Source organism: Bombina bombina, unplaced genomic scaffold (genome assembly GCF_027579735.1).
Source record: "Bombina bombina isolate aBomBom1 unplaced genomic scaffold, aBomBom1.pri scaffold_554, whole genome shotgun sequence".
Taxonomy (NCBI): Eukaryota; Metazoa; Chordata; class Amphibia; order Anura; family Bombinatoridae; genus Bombina; species Bombina bombina.
The window spans coordinates 191,317-208,401 of NW_026512871.1; the positions used below are offsets into that span (position 1 = coordinate 191,317).

General features: G+C 43.8%; 1 protein-coding gene across 2 annotated transcripts; it reads left to right on the top strand.

Moving 5' to 3' along the window:
• The first annotated feature begins 10,913 nt into the window (after positions 1 to 10,913).
• Positions 10,914 to 16,344, top strand: LOC128644573 (uncharacterized). 2 transcript variants are annotated; one of them, XM_053697135.1, is made up of 2 exons: positions 10,914 to 11,140; positions 13,661 to 16,344. In XM_053697135.1, the coding sequence occupies exons 1-2, from the start codon at positions 11,017 to 11,019 to the stop codon at positions 14,566 to 14,568; spliced, it is 1,032 nt and encodes a 343-aa protein (XP_053553110.1). In that variant the 5' UTR covers positions 10,914 to 11,016; the 3' UTR covers positions 14,569 to 16,344. The 2 variants fall into 2 exon arrangements, with proteins under 2 accessions (XP_053553110.1, XP_053553111.1); XM_053697136.1 differs by having other exon boundaries at positions 14,671 to 16,344.
• The last annotated feature ends 741 nt before the right edge of the window (positions 16,345 to 17,085 follow it).

The window sequence follows — 17,085 nt, forward strand, 5'->3', positions numbered from 1 at the left end:
AGTCCTGAAGGACTCATCTGATCTCTGCTGTAAGGACAGCACCCCAAAAAGCCTTTTTTAGGGTTAGAACATCAGTCTGCTTTTTTTTTTTTTTCCTGTGTAATCTAATTGCAGTTGCCTGCCTGCCAGAGTGTGTGTCAGCCTCACAGCGTATACTGTGCCCACTTGCCCAGTGCCACCACTCATATCTGGTGTAACAGTAGTGTAGATTTAAAAAAAAAAAAACTTTTTTGACTGTGTTAAATAATAGCAGTCAGTTTCCTTCACACGAGTGTGTTTCAGTGTCACCCCAGTGCAACTCATATCTGGTGTAACAGTAGTGTAGATTTTAAAAAAAACAACACTTTTTTGATTGTGTTAAATAATAGCAGTCAGTTTACTTCACACGTGTGCATTTCAGGGCCTGCCTGCCGGGGCCCAGTGTCACCCCAGTGCAACTCATATCTGGTGTAACAGCAGTGTAGATTTAAAAAAAAAAAAAAACTTTTTTGACTGTGTTAAATAATAGCAGTCAGTTTCCTTCACACGTGTGCGTTTCAGGGCCTGCCTGCCAGGGCACAGTGTCACCCCAGTGCAACTCATATCTGGTGTAACAGTAGTGTAGATTTTAAAAAAAAAAAAAACTTTTTTGACTGTGTTAAATAATAGCAGTCAGTTTCCTTCACACGTGTGCGTTTCAGGGCCTGCCTGCCAGGGCACAGTGTCACCCCAGTGCAACTCATATCTGGTGTAACAGTAGTGTAAATTTAAAAAAAACAACACTTTTTTGACTGTCTTAAATAATAGCAGTCAGTTCCCCTCACAGGTGTGCGTTTCAGGGCCTGCCTGCCAGGGCACAGTGTCACTCCAGTGCAACTCATATCTGGTGTAACAGTAGTGTAGATTTAAAAAAACAACAACACTTTTTTGACTGTGTTAAATAATAGCAGTCAGTTTCCTTCACACGTGTGTGTTTCAAGGCCTGCCTGCCAGGGCACAGTGTCACCCCAGTGCAACTAATTTCTGGTGTAACAGTAGTGTAGATTTAAAAAAAAAAAACACTTTTTTGACTGTGTTAAATAATAGCAGTCAGTTTCCTTCACACGTGTGCGTTTCAGGGCCTGCCTGCCAGGGTACAGCGTCACCCCAGTGACACTGGGGTGACACTACCTGATCGATACAACATCATACCTGATGTTTTAAAGCACGTTATTCCAAACAATTTAGGAATGTTAGGTGATTTATGCCCTTTATGGCTTAAAACCAGACTCTGCATCAACTATGTAATTTTCCATGGGAGTTTTGCCATGGATCCCCATCCGGCATGCCACAGTCCAGGTGTTAGTCCCCTTGAAACAACTTTTCCATCACTATTGTGGCCTGAAAGAGTCCCTGAGGGTTTTAAAATTCACCTACCCATTGAAGTCAATGGGGGTTTGCCCGGTTCGCGAACTTTTGAGGAAATTCGCGATCGCTGTTCGCGAACCCAAATTTTTAGGTTTGCAACATCACTATTTGTCATTTATTTCTCTGCAGCATAAACGACTTCCCACATACATATATACTCACATCCACATGTATATTTACAGACACATATACCATTGACTCCTTCCCATAATTCTTCCACAAAATTTTCTTTTTCTTTAATAAACCTTTGTTTCATAAGTATTAAGTCTAAACAAAACTTAAATACTTTCTTTTCCTTGCATATTCATATTTTATTATGCAAACTAGCAAGCAATAATGGTTTACTTCAGGTCTAAAAAAGCACAACATTTTTTAAAGTGGTGTTTTGGATTGTACTTGTGTGGAACACTTTACTTACCACTTGTAATACAAGCACAATGAGCACACTTATTGCACTACCTGTTCAATCAATTAAAGGTATAGGGAACGCTAAAAAAAGTTACAACCGTGTTGAGATGCTTTGGTTTACATATATTTAACCATACACTTTTAATACCAGATTGTGTGTTTTTCTTTGCTCAACTATAAGCACAAGGCAATGCACCCTGCTCTCCGCTTTAATCTATCCAAAAATTTATAGAAAGGGCATAATTCACTCATGGACATGGAGTTGCTTTCTGTATTGGGTGCTTGTGTGGGTTTGTAGATCAGTAACTTAAAGGGACATCAAACCCCAATATTTTTTTAATTTTTTTTTGTCGGGATTCAGATAGAACATACAATTTTAAAAAATTATTTAATTTACTTCAGTTATCAAATTTACTTCATGAGATAGATATGGCTTTATTGATTACAATAGTAATGGCGGGTACACATCTTTATGAATTGCACATTTTTTAAAGTGTATTGCTAAAAAATATAGATAATCCATTCCCCAGTTTTGCATACCCAACACGGTTATATTAATGTACTTTTTACCTCTGTGATTACCTTGTAGTTAAGCATGTGCAGACAACTCCCTTATTTCAGTTATTTTGAGAGACTTGCATTTTAACCAATCACTGATGACACATAAATAACTCCACCGGAGCTAGCACACTGTTATTTATATGACGCACATGAATTAGTGCTGTGTAGCTGTGAAAAACTGTCAAAATGCACTGAGAAAAGAGGCGGCCCTTCAAGGGCTTAGAAATTAGCATATGAGCCTGCCTAGGTTTAGCTTTCAACAAAGAATACAAAAGGAACAAAGCAATTTTGAATATAAAAGTGAATTGGAAAGTTGTTTAAAATTGTATGCCCTATATGAATCATGAACGTTTAATTTTGACTTGACTGTCCCTTTAAGTTGCCTTATTGCAACAAAGCTTTTTCCATGATATATTAGTTTCAGTTTTAGGGTTTATTACATCTACACCAGTGTTTCCGAAATCCAGTCCTCAGGACCCTTAACAAGCCAGATATTCTTTATATCTTAACTAGAGCACAGGTGAAATAATCAGCTCACAGATCAGCTTATTATTTCACCTAGAATGAATATCTGATCTGTTAATGGTCCTGAGGACTGGAGTTGGGAAATACTGATCTACACCAATGTGTTGTTTCAGAGGGGCCAAATTATCATTGTGCGAGTGGACATGATCCGATATTGCAGATCATGTCCGCTGTACATTGATAAATGCCGAGAGCATACGCTCTCTGCATTTATCATTGCACCAGCAGTTCTTGTGAACTGCTGGTGCAATGCCACCCCCTGCAGATTCGCCGCCAATCGGCCGCTAGCAGGGGGTGTCAATCAACCCGATCGTATTTCTGGCGATGTCTGTCCACCGCCTCAGAGCAGGCGGACAGGTTATGGAGCAGCGGTCTTTAGATCTCTGCTTCATAACTTGTGTTTCCGGCGAGTCTGAAGGCTCGCCAGAAACACAGGGCATCAAGCTCCCTACAGAGCTAGATAAATATGCCTCTAAGAGGCAATCACATTCTTTAAAGTTAATATTATTTTATAATATAACTATGACATGCACAAGTATTTCTGAATACATTTATAAAGGATTCCAATCCTTTATAAAATCATCAAAAATCTCTTTAATTACTTTAATGGCGATTCTCTGTTCAAAAAGATTAGCTTTGTGTTTTTTTTCTCAAGGCTTTTAATTATTTTGTAAAATAATCAAATAATTTTGATTGGTCAATTACACATATAGCTTATTTGTAAAAGAGAAATTAAAATGATTTGATTTTGTTACAAAATAATTAAAATCATATTTTCACTACGCTTTCATCTAAAAAAACAACTAAAAATGTAATTTTATATATATATATATGTGTGTGTGTGTGTGTGTAAATATGTATATACATGTGTATGTATATATATATATATATATATATATATATATATGTGTGTGTGTGTAAATATGTATATACATGTGTATATATATATATACATGTGTGTGTGTGTAAATATGTATATACATGTGTATATATATATATATACATGTGTGTGTGTGTAAATATGTATATACATGTGTATATATATATATACATGTGTGTGTGTGTAAATATGTATATACATGTGTATATATATATATACATGTGTGTGTGTGTAAATATGTATATACATGTGTATGTATATATATATATATATATATATATATATATGTGTGTGTGTGTAAATATGTATATACATGTGTATATATATATATACATGTGTGTGTGTGTAAATATGTATATACATGTGTATATACATATACAGGTATACCCCGCTCATACAGCGGGTTAGGGACCGGAGCCCCGCTGTAAAGTGAAAACCGCCTTAAAGTGAAACAAGGCAGTTTTAGCTTTCTTTTCAGTGTTTAAAATCTTAAAAACATGTTTGAACTAACATATATTAGGGGTGCAATAGTGATAACGTTTAGTTTAACACTAGCACAGCAAGTATTAAATTAGTATTCAATAAATACTGTACCTGCAAAATAGTGACAATTACTGTAGTAAAATTTGCCAGACTATAGCACTGAGACACAGATTGCACTGCAATGCAGTTAAGAGTGAACTAAGCATAGAAAAATGGTGCCAGTCACTTTTCTCGCAATCTCACAATGATTTACAGCACTGTTTCAAAATCCTGGGAGGTTGAACTTCAGCTCCACAAAGCGCTGTATTAGCGAATCGCTGTAAAGTGAAGCGCTGTAAAGTGAGGTATACCTGTATATATATCTATATATATATATATGTGTGTGTGTGTGTGTGTGTGTGTGTAAATATGTATATACATGTGTGTATATATATATATATCTATATATATATATATATATATGTGTGTGTGTGTGTGTGTGTAAATATGTATATACATGTGTGTATATATATATATATATATATATATATATATGTGTGTGTGTGTGTGTGTAAATATGTATATACATGTGTGTATGTATATATATATATATATATATATATATATATGTATATATATATATATATATATATATATATATGTGTGTGTGTGTGTAAATATGTATATACATGTGTGTATATATATATATATATATATATATACAGGGAGTGCAGAATTATTAGGCAAATTAGTATTTTGACCACATCATCCAATTTATGCATGTTGTCTTACTCCAAGCTGTATAGGCTCGAAAGCCTACTACCAATTAAGCATATTAGGTGATGTGCATCTCTGTAATGAGAAGGGGTGTGGTCTAATGACATCAACACCCTATATCAGGTGTGCATAATTATTAGGCAACTTCCTTTCCTTTGGCAAAATGGGTCAAAAGAAGGACTTGACAGGCTCAGAAAAGTCAAAAATAGTGAGATATCTTGCAGAGGGATGCAGCACTCTTAAAATTGCAAAGCTTCTGAAGTGTGATCATCGAACAATCAAGCGTTTCATTCAAAATAGTCAACAGGGTCGCAAGAAGCGTGTGGAAAAACCAAGGCGCAAAATAACTGCCCATGAACTGAGAAAAGTCAAGCGTGCAGCTGCCAAGATGCCACTTGCCACCAGTTTGGCCATATTTCAGAGCTGCAACATCACTGGAGTGCCCAAAAGCACAAGGTGTGCAATACTCAGAGACATGGCCAAGGTAAGAAAGGCTGAAAGACGACCACCACTGAACAAGACACACAAGCTGAAACGTCAAGACTGGGCCAAGAAATATCTCAAGACTGATTTTTCTAAGGTTTTATGGACTGATGAAATGAGAGTGAGTCTTGATGGGCCAGATGGATGGGCCCGTGGCTGGATTGGTAAAGGGCAGAGAGCTCCAGTCCGACTCAGACGCCAGCAAGGTGGAGGTGGAGTACTGGTTTGGGCTGGTATCATCAAAGATGAGCTTGTGGGGCCTTTTCGGGTTGAGGATGGAGTCAAGCTCAACTCCCAGTCCTACTGCCAGTTTCTGGAAGACACCTTCTTCAAGCAGTGGTACAGGAAGAAGTCTGCATCCTTCAAGAAAAACATGATTTTCATGCAGGACAATGCTCCATCACATGCGTCCAAGTACTCCACAGCGTGGCTGGCAAGAAAGGGTATAAAAGAAGAAAATCTAATGACATGGCCTCCTTGTTCACCTGATCTGAACCCCATTGAGAACCTGTGGTCCATCATCAAATGTGAGATTTACAAGGAGGGAAAACAGTACACCTCTCTGAACAGTGTCTGGGAGGCTGTGGTTGCTGCTGCACGCAATGTTGATGGTGAACAGATCAAAACACTGACAGAATCCATGGATGGTAGGCTTTTGAGTGTCCTTGCAAAGAAAGGTGGCTATATTGGTCACTGATTTGTTTTTGTTTTGTTTTTGAATGTCAGAAATGTATATTTGTGAATGTTGAGATGTTATATTGGTTTCACTGGTAAAAATAAATAATTGAAATGGGTATATATTTGTTTTTTGTTAAGTTGCCTAATAATTATGCACAGTAATAGTCACCTGCACACACAGATATCCGCCTAAAATAGCTATAACTAAAAACAAACTAAAAACTACTTCCAAAAATATTCAGCTTTGATATTAATGAGTTTTTTGGGTTCATTGAGAACATGGTTGTTGTTCAATAATAAAATTAATCCTCAAAAATACAACTTGCCTAATAATTCTGCACTCCCTGTATATGTGTGTGTGTGTGTGTAAATATGTATATACATGTGTGTATATATATATATATATATATATATATATATATATATATATATATATATATATATATATATATATATATATGTGTGTGTGTGTGTGTGTGTGTGTAAATATGTATATACATGTGTGTATATATATATATATATGTGTGTGTGTGTGTGTGTAAATATGTATATACATGTGTGTATATATATATATATATATATATATGTGTGTGTGTGTGTGTGTAAATATGTATATACATGTGTGTATATATATATATATATATATATATATGTGTGTGTGTGTGTGTAAATATGTATATACATGTGTGTATATATATATGTATATATATATATATATATATATATATGTGTGTGTGTGTAAATATGTATATACATGTGTGTGTATATATATATATATTATTATTATCGGTTATTTGTAGAGTGCCAGCAGATTCCGCAGCGCTAGATAGTGGACTGATGGGGGATACACAATTAAAAAGCAAATTGCTGTACAAAAAGTTGGAATACAAATATATGTGTGTGTGTGTGTGTACAGTATATGTATTTGTGTGTTACTAAAGGCTTCACATGTTTTTGCAAGTGTCAGACTACAATGAGGCATTAAGCCACTGAGAAAACTTGAATATTTTTCCAGATATAAATAATGAAGGGTGTCTGTATTCCTAAACACCTTGAATGTTCGTAAAGAGGATGAAAATTCCTTCAGCTGGGCTGTCTGAATCCAGGGAAGTTTTAATTGCGGTTGAGCCATCACTAAACTGGACAAAGTAATCCAATGATTATAGGAAAGGAAATGGAAACCACATAATCTCTGTGATTCAATACTTACAGTTTGAGATGATGGCAGCAAAATTGCAGGGAGTAGTTGTATCTGGCACCTTGCTGGTATGTGATATTTAGCTCTAAGAGTATTTCACGCATCTTGGAATTCTCAGAACTTTATTTCCAACTGTGAAGTAGAGGGAACGTTTGTTGACTTTTCATAGACCACCAAATAAACACGGCTGTAATACCAAAAGCCCTGTTTATTTTAATGTAAGTATCAGCATTTTGGTCCCATGGGTTATGTTATCCTCTGGGATAAGACTATCTCTGCCCTGACTTTGGTATGTACAATATAAATGCATCAAACACTCAATGTAATAGTTTATTTATACAGGAGGATCAATGCTTCAAACCTCCATTTTGTAGAATCAAAACCTCTTTCATGAAGGTTTCCTGGGGGAATGCAGCTCTAAACCTCATATACTAATGGCTAATTTGGTGTTATTTGAAAGTAATAAACACACTTTGTGTAGGTGGTTCCAGCTTTAATCTTTAGTGGAAATATTCCCACATGGATTTAGCTGTTTTATTTTTTAGTTAGTCTATTAAATCTTAGGGTTAGAGAACGAGAAAAAATGACTGATGTGTTAATTAACTGACTAAATATGGGAGCACATACATATGATATAATTATGTAGTAGTTGTTAATTGTAAAGTGGTTGCAAATGTTGAAATTATGCTATTGAACTTTATGATTTTAAGCAGAACTTTAAATTCCTTTTGTATCATTTTTGGTTGCTTTAAAGAGAAAATTACTGCCAAATAATATACTGCTCTGAAACAATAAACTGCTATAATTTCTGCTTTAACATGAAAAACAACTCTGTCATGGCTGTATGCATATCATTGTATTGCTTTGATTGTAAACTCATTAGGGAGTAGGGCCCTGGTGTCCAGACATCCCACGTCTCCCGGTGTCCAGACATCCCACGTCTCCCGGTGTCCAGACATCCCACGTCTCCCGGTGTCCAGACATCCCACGTCTCCCTGAAGTTCAGGGAGTCTCCCTGATTGTAATAGCAGCTCCCTGATGCCAGCAAATGGAGTGCAATCTCCCTGAAATTCCAAGTACTATGATCCAATGTGGCCAAAATCCGGAAAAGGGTTTCTTTAAGGTATGCCTTTAGTTGCTGGGATATTGAAGAACCCTTAAAGCATGCATCAGTAACCAAAAAGCCCCCACTGATTTTAATAAAATAAAACACAAATACTACCTTATTTACTGAATGTAATTAAACTTCTAAAATATTTAAGCATTCCACAAGCGTACGATCACTGGAAAATAGGTTTGTTGTATGTGGTTGTGCAATAAAGCTACTTTTTTTAATGTGACTTTAGTGGGAAGCTACTTTAATGATAAGACCCTATCTTATTTAGGGTTTCAAGGTGTCTAATATGTAACTGGGAGGGGAGGGGAGGGGGGTGGAGGCGCAGTAGCGGGAGAAGCCACCTCCCTGAAATGAGTTTTTGCAGGTTGGGATGTCTGGGTATCCCTCTGTCCAAGGCTACCTCCCCTGTCTTGTTTTTTTTTATTTATCCACTTTATAGTGCTTCAGAATCTGTTGGGGCATTACATCTAAAAAATAATACAAATAATAATAATAGAAATTATCATTATTATAGTTATTACTATGGTCTAGATTACAAGTGGAGTTCAACTGGTAAGATAGGCTGTGCTAGGGGACAGTCTAGTAAAAATTAAACTTTCATGATTGTGAAAGGACATGCCATTTTAAACAACTTTCCAATTCACTTTTATCATCAAATTTGCTTTGCTCTCTTTGCATTCTTAGTTAAAAACTAAAACTAGGTAAGTTCATGTGTTAATTTCTAAGCCCTTGAAGGCCGCCTGTAATCTCAAAGCATTTGACAGTTTTTCACAGCTAGATGGCATTAGTTCATGTGTGCCATATAGATAACACTGTGTTCATGCTCCTGAAGTTACTTATGAGAGGCCACTCATTGGCTAAAATGCAAGTCTGTCAAAAGAACTGAAATAAATGGGCAGTCTGCAGAGGCTTAGATACAAGGTAATCGCAGAGGTAAGAAGTATAGTAATAAAATCATGTTGGTTATGAAAACTGGGGAATGGGTAAAGGGATTATCTATCTTTTTAAATAAGGGGAATGAAAGGTAGCAGAGTCTCCTGTAATGGAGTTAAGGGATGAGCTGACAGGCTAGTGGAAAATCCCAGTGTAGTGTAGCAGCAACAATGTTGCAAAGTGAGGGGAGGTCTTAGGCTCACCTAATATAAACGAAGTTCTGGAACAATCTGGCCTCTTCCACCTGGGATTTTGCAAGGAGAAAGTTTTGCCATTCTTCAAGCGAAAATGTCTAGATCTAAGAGAAGTGCTGCGGTGCCCATTCGCTTCAGGGAGTCCCCTGGGAGATCCTTGAGGAGTGCACCTGTAATTGAAGAGGAGGATGAGGATGTGGTGCCACCAACTCCGGAGAAAACAAGGCCAGTATCATCTGCTTTAACTCCTAATGTTGCGGTCACTAACCCCCCAGCCCCTGAACTCGCACCCGCCGGGCCCGGTACTGTGATGGTTGCGGGACAGGCGGGTGCAGTGAGCGCTGGCCCATCCGGCCTAGACACGGCTTTGGAGGCAGGCCTGGGGGCCCTTACGGCCTCCGGAATGTCGCCGGAGGCGGCGGCGGCCATAGTGGGCATGTTTAAGGCCCTCACGGCCGCCGTTCTGCCTCCGGTGGCAAGCCGGGTGGAACCGGGGCCTACCGCCCCTCATTATCCCCCTCAATTGGGCCGGGGGCCTGGGGACCCTCATCAGGCAGGGCCCAGTATGGTAAATCATCCGGCCGGGTCCCTAGGGCCCGGCACGGATGCCTCATTGGTGGCTCAGTCGGTTACTGGAGCGGGGCCTGCGGGTCCTCGCCCACTCACCGGACCGCCGCTATCATTGGTGGCTCAGTCGGAGCCTGCAACTACCAGTGCAGGCTCCGGTTGCGGCCTTGCGTCCGCCGCGTCCATTTCCGGCCGGTCAGGTGACACGCGTGACGTCACTTCCGGCGCCGCGGTAGTCACACGGCCGGAACCTGGATCAGAGCGGCACATCCAGCGAGCGCGCAAGAGGCCTAGCCGGGTACTCTCCACAGGTGAGGGGGGAGTATCCGGGCGGGCCTGCTCCGCTGCGCGACACTCTGCAATAGCTAGCAATGCAAACAGAGCAAGTCCCTTACAGAGAGGCCGCGGCGCGCAGAGAGGGAGGCTCAGGGGTTCCAGTGTTAGCAAGCAGGCTTATGGGAGAGCTAGAAGCGCATTGCTGGAGCGCCAGTGGTATCACAGGGGGGGTGCCGGCAGCAACTATGTACCCCAAACAAGGGTGAATGCGCCCACTGATGGGGCACAGGGCGAGTCGCTAGGCACAATAACTGCAGGGGTCCAAGGGGGCAAAGGGCTTGTTGCGGCAGGTGCTCAGAACGTTCATTCAGTCAGGGAGCGTGTGGTCAGAGAATCCCCCTATGTGGCAGGGCCAGCGAATGAATGGAGTGGTGATATGAATGACGAGAGGGCTAAAGGGGTCCCAGACAGGGCCGGGGGCAGTACTTCTACCCCGATTGGGGGCGGCAGTCAAGGGGGACACACGGCTGGCCTGGATACTCCCCTCTCGTTTGTTTCTCCCCCACAGGACATGGTGCCTACACCGCAGAGGACAGAGGGCCCGGGTACAACGGGAGTAGGACTATCTGTACAGCCAGCAGGCGGATCAGTGGCAGCTGCACCAGGAACATCTACCCCGTCAACATCGGCAGTTGGTGAGAGAAATGTATTTAATTTGTCACGCATTACTGACACCGACTATAGCACTGATTCAGACTCAGATGGTGGGAGGAAATTAGGGCTTAACAGTAAGGGGCAGCGTCGCATGTTCAAAATGTTAAGGCTATTGGTGGCTGAGCGTAATCAGGCTAGAGGTTTAGGTAACATGGAGCAGGCTGCGCAGTTAGCGGGGCAAAGCACGGCAACAATATCCAAGGGCAGTGGCCAGGGAAGCGAGAGCGTTGCGCAGCTGCAGGACATGTCAGTCAGTACCAGGAGGGTGGCATTGCAGGGAGACTCTTATCCCTGCAAGATCCACTGCCTCCATGCACATCTCAAGCCCAAGACGGTACAAAAAATCCGCGATCATAAATACGTCAATATGTTCGAGCTGTCCCTTGAGGCACAGCGAGATAAAGAGCGTAGTGAGGATGGGACTGGGCCAAAGAAGATCCAGCGCCCAGATACATTTGAGGAGTGGAGGAAGTGCTTTAGGGTATTCTCCTCCTGCTACATCGAACAGAGGCCGGAGGCCGCGGTCGATGTAATTAAGTACGCGGAAATCATTGAATGTATCTATAATAGATATGGGGAAGGCATGTGGCGTGCTTATGATAGCGAATTTAGGCGGAAGATGGTCGATAACCCGGTCTTGAACTTTGGGGTAAAAGACTTGGACCTGTGGTCCCTGCTCATACCGGAAAAGGGGGGGGCAGGAGCTCCCTTGCTGCGGTCAGGGCCCCAGAGGCCAACGGGCCCCATCAAGCGGAGAGGCAGGGAGTGCTGGAAATACAATGAGAAGCAGTGTGACAAAGGAGCTTCCTGTTCCTTTCGGCACGCTTGCATGTACTGCAGCGGTCAACACCCAGGTGTTGAATGCCCGAAGCGGAGGGACGGAGGAGCTTTCCGTGGGGCAAAATCGGGGGGGGCTGGACAAAAGGGCTCCAACACCCCTGAAGCTGGACGCCATTAGACCTTGGCTGGCGGCCTACCCAGACAGGGTGTCGGCTGCCAACCTACTAGCGGGGATTGGCGAAGGTTTCAAGATACCAACATTGGGGTTGGTAATGGGGTCCTCGTCGCACAAGAATCTGAAGTCGGCTTACGAAATGCCGGGTGAAGTTAGGGCGAAACTGAGCAAAGAAATTGCTCTGGGAAGATTTGCTGGTCCATTTGACCAAGCTCCCATCCCTGACCTAGTTATTTCCCCTTTAGGGGTGGTTCCCAAAAAGGAACCAGGGAAGTTCCGCCTGATTCAGCATTTGTCCTACCCGAAAGGGGGTTCTGTCAATGACGCAATAGACCCAATGATAAGCTCGGTGTCTTACCAATCGTTTGACCAGGCGTTGGAATTAGTGTTGGCGGCGGGTCCGGGCGCGCTGCTAGCCAAAATGGACATCGAATCTGCCTTTCGGTTACTCCCCATACACCCAGCGTCTTTCAGACTGATGGGGTGTAAATTCGAGGGGAATTATTTTGTAGACAAATGTTTGCCCATGGGTTGCTCGCTATCGTGTGCTTATTTTGAAGAGTTTAGCTCATTCTTGCACTGGGCCATCATCACGGAGGCCGGCGGGGGAATAGTCGCTCATTATCTGGACGACTTCCTGCTGGTTGGCACCGCGGACACTCGCGAATGCGATCGACTGATCGCAGTAATGCGTAGGCTAATGTCGAAATTTGGAGTGCCACTGGCTGAGGAAAAAACACAGGGCCCCTGTACAAGACTCACGTACTTGGGGATCGAAATTGACACTGCTGCAAGGCTATGTCGTCTCCCAGCCGATAAGGTGGAAGCAATGCTCGCGGCGGTGCGCAAAGCCAGGGCAGCGAAGAGCATGCCCCTGAGGGAGCTTCAGTCCGTGCTAGGCTTACTCAATTTTGCGTGCAAAATTATACCCATGGGTCGCGTGTTTAACAGGAGGATGGAGGCTTTACTTTCCAATCCGCACGGCACACGTAAAGTGTCGGTTTCGGAAGACATGCGGGAAGATCTGAAGGTATGGGAACTCTTCCTGCAAGGCTTCAATGGAACACTGCTGTGGCGCGCTCCTAGGGTTTCCAGTCAGACAGTGCACCTGCTGACGGATGCAGCTGGAGCAGCAGGTTATGGCGCCTATTTGGATGGGCAATGGAGCGCTGAGCCATGGCCCTTGGCAAGGGTCCGAGCAGGACTGACAAGGAACTTGACACTTCTGGAGCTCTTTCCCATAGTTGTGGCTATGGAGCTCTGGGGGTCGGCGTTAAAGGATCGCTACATAGTGTTTTGGACGGACAACGCTAGCGTTGTTTTCGCCATAAATAGGTTGTCCGCGTCGTCACCGGTAGTTGTTAGGTACTTGCGACAGCTAGTGCTGAGGTGCTTGCAATACAATATTCAGTTTTCCGCGAGGCACGTTCCCGGGGTCAACAACACCCTGGCGGACGCACTCTCGAGGTTTCAATGGGAACAGTTTCGCAGACTGGCCCCTAACGCAGCAGCAGTTGGCTTACCTTGTCCCCACTCTATCTGGCAGTTGGCGGGGCAGGGAGGTCCATAAGGCACCTAGTGAGGGCATCCCTGGCGCAGAACACGTGGAGAGCTTATTCACAGCACTGGGGCGAGTGGGTAAGTTACTGTTACGCACAAGGCGCAGCGCCGGAAAGGGTCTCGAGGGATCTGTTCTTGGAGTGGCTGGCAGAGAAACATGGGCAAGGGACTTCGAAGGGCGCTATATCCAATAGAATAGCTGCAATCTCCTTCTTTTGCAATATGCTAGAGTGGCCCAATATCACGAAAGGTTTCCTGGTGAAGCAAGTGATTAAGGGCTGGGGAAGGCTCGAGGGTAGAGCGAAAGATGCGCGCGAACCTGTCACATTTTGTAGGCTAGCCAGGCTGGTGGACGCAATCGAGGGCATTTGCGTCGAACCCGGCGAAAGAGAACTGTTTCAGTGCGTATTCTCCTTGGCGTTCTTTGCGGCCCTCAGGCCGGGCGAGCTGGTCGCAACCTCAAAGGATGCTATTAACACGGGTATGCAGTTGGCTCATGTCAAACTGGCGGGCGATAATTTGTTATTGTTTATCCCGCACTCGAAGACTGACCAGGAGGGGAAAGGGGTGTGGATCACTCTGACTCCCTCGGCATCAGGCGTCTGCCCGGTTGTGAGTACAAGGGCCTACATGGCGCAGCGACCACGGGCCCCCGCCCAGTTCTTAGTGCATTCCGACGGTTCGAATCTCTCCCGGTACCAGTTCGCAGCGGTGCTCAGAAAGGTAGCGCTTGCAGCAGGTTTGGGGAAGTGTAGAATCACCCCCCATTCCTTCCGAATAGGGGCTGCCACCAGCGCGGCCGCGCTAGGTTGGAAAGGAGATCGCATACAGAAGTTGGGCCGATGGAGGTCCCAATGTTACAAGTCTTACGTGCGCCCTCCGGCTGAAGCCTAGGGGGTATTCGGTGTAGGAGGAAGGAAACTGGCGTTTTACATTTGTTTGGTTGTGTTGTTTAGTTTTAGTCTAAGGTGATTGACTATGTAATCCGTTTTTCAGGTGTGGCTACAGGTCCTTCTCGTATCTGGATAATAGGGCACTCCTACGTGCACTGGGCGGCACTGAAGGCCCATTCTCTTCCTGAGGGGCAGCAGTTGGGGATTCCGACGTCTCAGGCATCAATACGGTGGTTGGGCCGTAGAGGCTTACAGTGGGATGGTTTGCCTGCCCTCCTCCAGAATGCCAGACATCGATGGGGACAGCCCCACATCATCCTCCTTCACATGGGGGGAAACGATATAGGGAGTGCACCTGCTCTAGATCTCATCAATGCGATGAGGTCGGATGTCAAGTGGATCTGTACCACGTTTCCGGGGGTTAGGCTGGCCTGGTCCAACATAATCCCCCGGCTGCGTTGGAGATATTTCCCCACACCGAGGATAGCATATAGGGTTAGGAAAAAAGTTAACAGGGAGCTGGGTAGAGCAGTAATAGAGGTAGGGGGTTTTGTGGTCCGCCATGAACTGATCTCAGCGGACAAAAAAGGGCTGTATCGCCCGGACGGGGTGCACCTGTCCGACGAAGGGCTGGCGATCTTCCTGGTGGACCTCAAAACGGCTCTGGTTAGTAATATTTAGCGGGTGGCGGCAAGAGCCCGGTTTATGTGGGAGTGCCTGTCTCTTGTGGCGGGAGGTCGTAGCCATCAACAATTGAGGGCGGAGTCTGTAGAGGTGACAGTCGGGCTAATGGGCGGGGGTGATGTCCTCAGGTCGTGACCTGGGGGGCCCCGCCCCGCGGGTCTGCTGGCTGAAGATCCTTTAGGACGTCCGCGCCTACTAGACGGAATGGGGTGGGGCCACATTTGTGCCCACCCTTGGCATTTGCTATTCCACGACATCTGGCTGCGACCTCTTGTCATATGGAGCTAATAGTTTACTAGGCCTCGAATGCCGCCACAAGTTAAATATTTGAATGACTTCCGTTGAAGTCAAGTTAATAAATGTGACCATCGTTATGGTCTTTAAATCCCAGCTGTCTGTGTCGTGTCTTTATTTATAAGTTAAGTAGTTATGTTAAGTTGTTTTGAAGGGGTTGGAACTACCAGATACAGCATCAGCCCTTAGGGGAATGAAAGGTAGCAGAGTCTCCTGTAATGGAGTTAAGGGATGAGCTGACAGGCTAGTGGAAAATCCCAGTGTAGTGTAGCAGCAACAATGTTGCAAAGTGAGGGGAGGTCTTAGGCTCACCTAATATAAACGAAGTTCTGGAACAATCTGGCCTCTTCCACCTGGGATTTTGCAAGGAGAAAGTTTCCCTCCCTCCCAACCCTATTGTTGAATGGTTAATTAAGTAATTGCTATTGCAACAGTTTTTAGGCGTCATTCAGGCAGATGGCTTCCCGGACGGGTTGCTGGTTCTTTAGATGCGAAAGGCAGGGATGGGGTTAGTTGACCTAGTCTTGGTAAGACCTTAGCCGTAATTTATTCGCTTCCTGGGCGAGCCTTGCTGCAGGGCTTGGCCATACCAGTGCCTTAGAGGCTGAAGCGCATCATAACATCCACGTATCTCCTAATGGCGGGAGGTCGTAGCCATCAACAATTGAGGGCGGAGTCTGTAGAGGTGACAGTCGGGCTAATGGGCGGGGGTGATGTCCTCAGGTCGTGACCTGGGGGGCCCCGCCCCGCGGGTCTGCTGGCTGAAGATCCTTTAGGACGTCCGCGCCTACTAGACGGAATGGGGTGGGGCCACATTTGTGCCCACCCTTGGCATTTGCTATTCCACGACATCTGGCTGCGACCTCTTGTCATATGGAGCTAATAGTTTACTAGGCCTCGAATGCCGCCACAAGTTAAATATTTGAATGACTTCCGTTGAAGTCAAGTTAATAAATGTGACCATCGTTATGGTCTTTAAATCCCAGCTGTCTGTGTCGTGTCTTTATTTATAAGTTAAGTAGTTATGTTAAGTTGTTTTGAAGGGGTTGGAACTACCAGATACAGCATCAGCCCTTATAACAATTCTGGAGTAGACTGACCCTTTTATTGTGCAAAGAATAACACACAATCTGGTATTGCAAGTGGCAGGTATTTTTTTTTAATCAAAGCATCCTAACATGGATGAAGATTTTGCTCACATTAGTAGTGTGTTAAGTGTTGCACTTGTGTGCACTCCAAAATACCAGTTAATGGATATGAAACCCAAAATGTATTTAATGATTCAAATAGAGCATGTGATTTTAAACTATCTAATTTACTTCTATTATAGCAGGGACATATGCTTAGGAGCTGGCCCATTTCTGGAGAACGATAAAGCGGTAGTTTTGGGAGAATATTATACACTTGCAAGAGTACTAGAGGCAAGGACTATTTCTTACTATGTAGTGCTCCAGATGCCAAACATGGTATCTATTCCACACAGAATATTATGGTGACAAACCAAATGTCATAATAGAAGTAAATTGGAAACTTTTTTGAA

Excerpts from the sequence above, each read along its gene's own strand:
- LOC128644573 (XM_053697135.1), top strand. The coding sequence starts at position 11,017 with ATGGTGCCTACACCGCAGAGGACAGAGGGCCCGGGTACAACGGGAGTA. Across the intron at positions 11,141-13,660 it reads CCCGTCAACATCGGCAGTTG|TTGGCGGGGCAGGGAGGTCC; the intron begins GTGAGAGAAATG and ends TCTATCTGGCAG.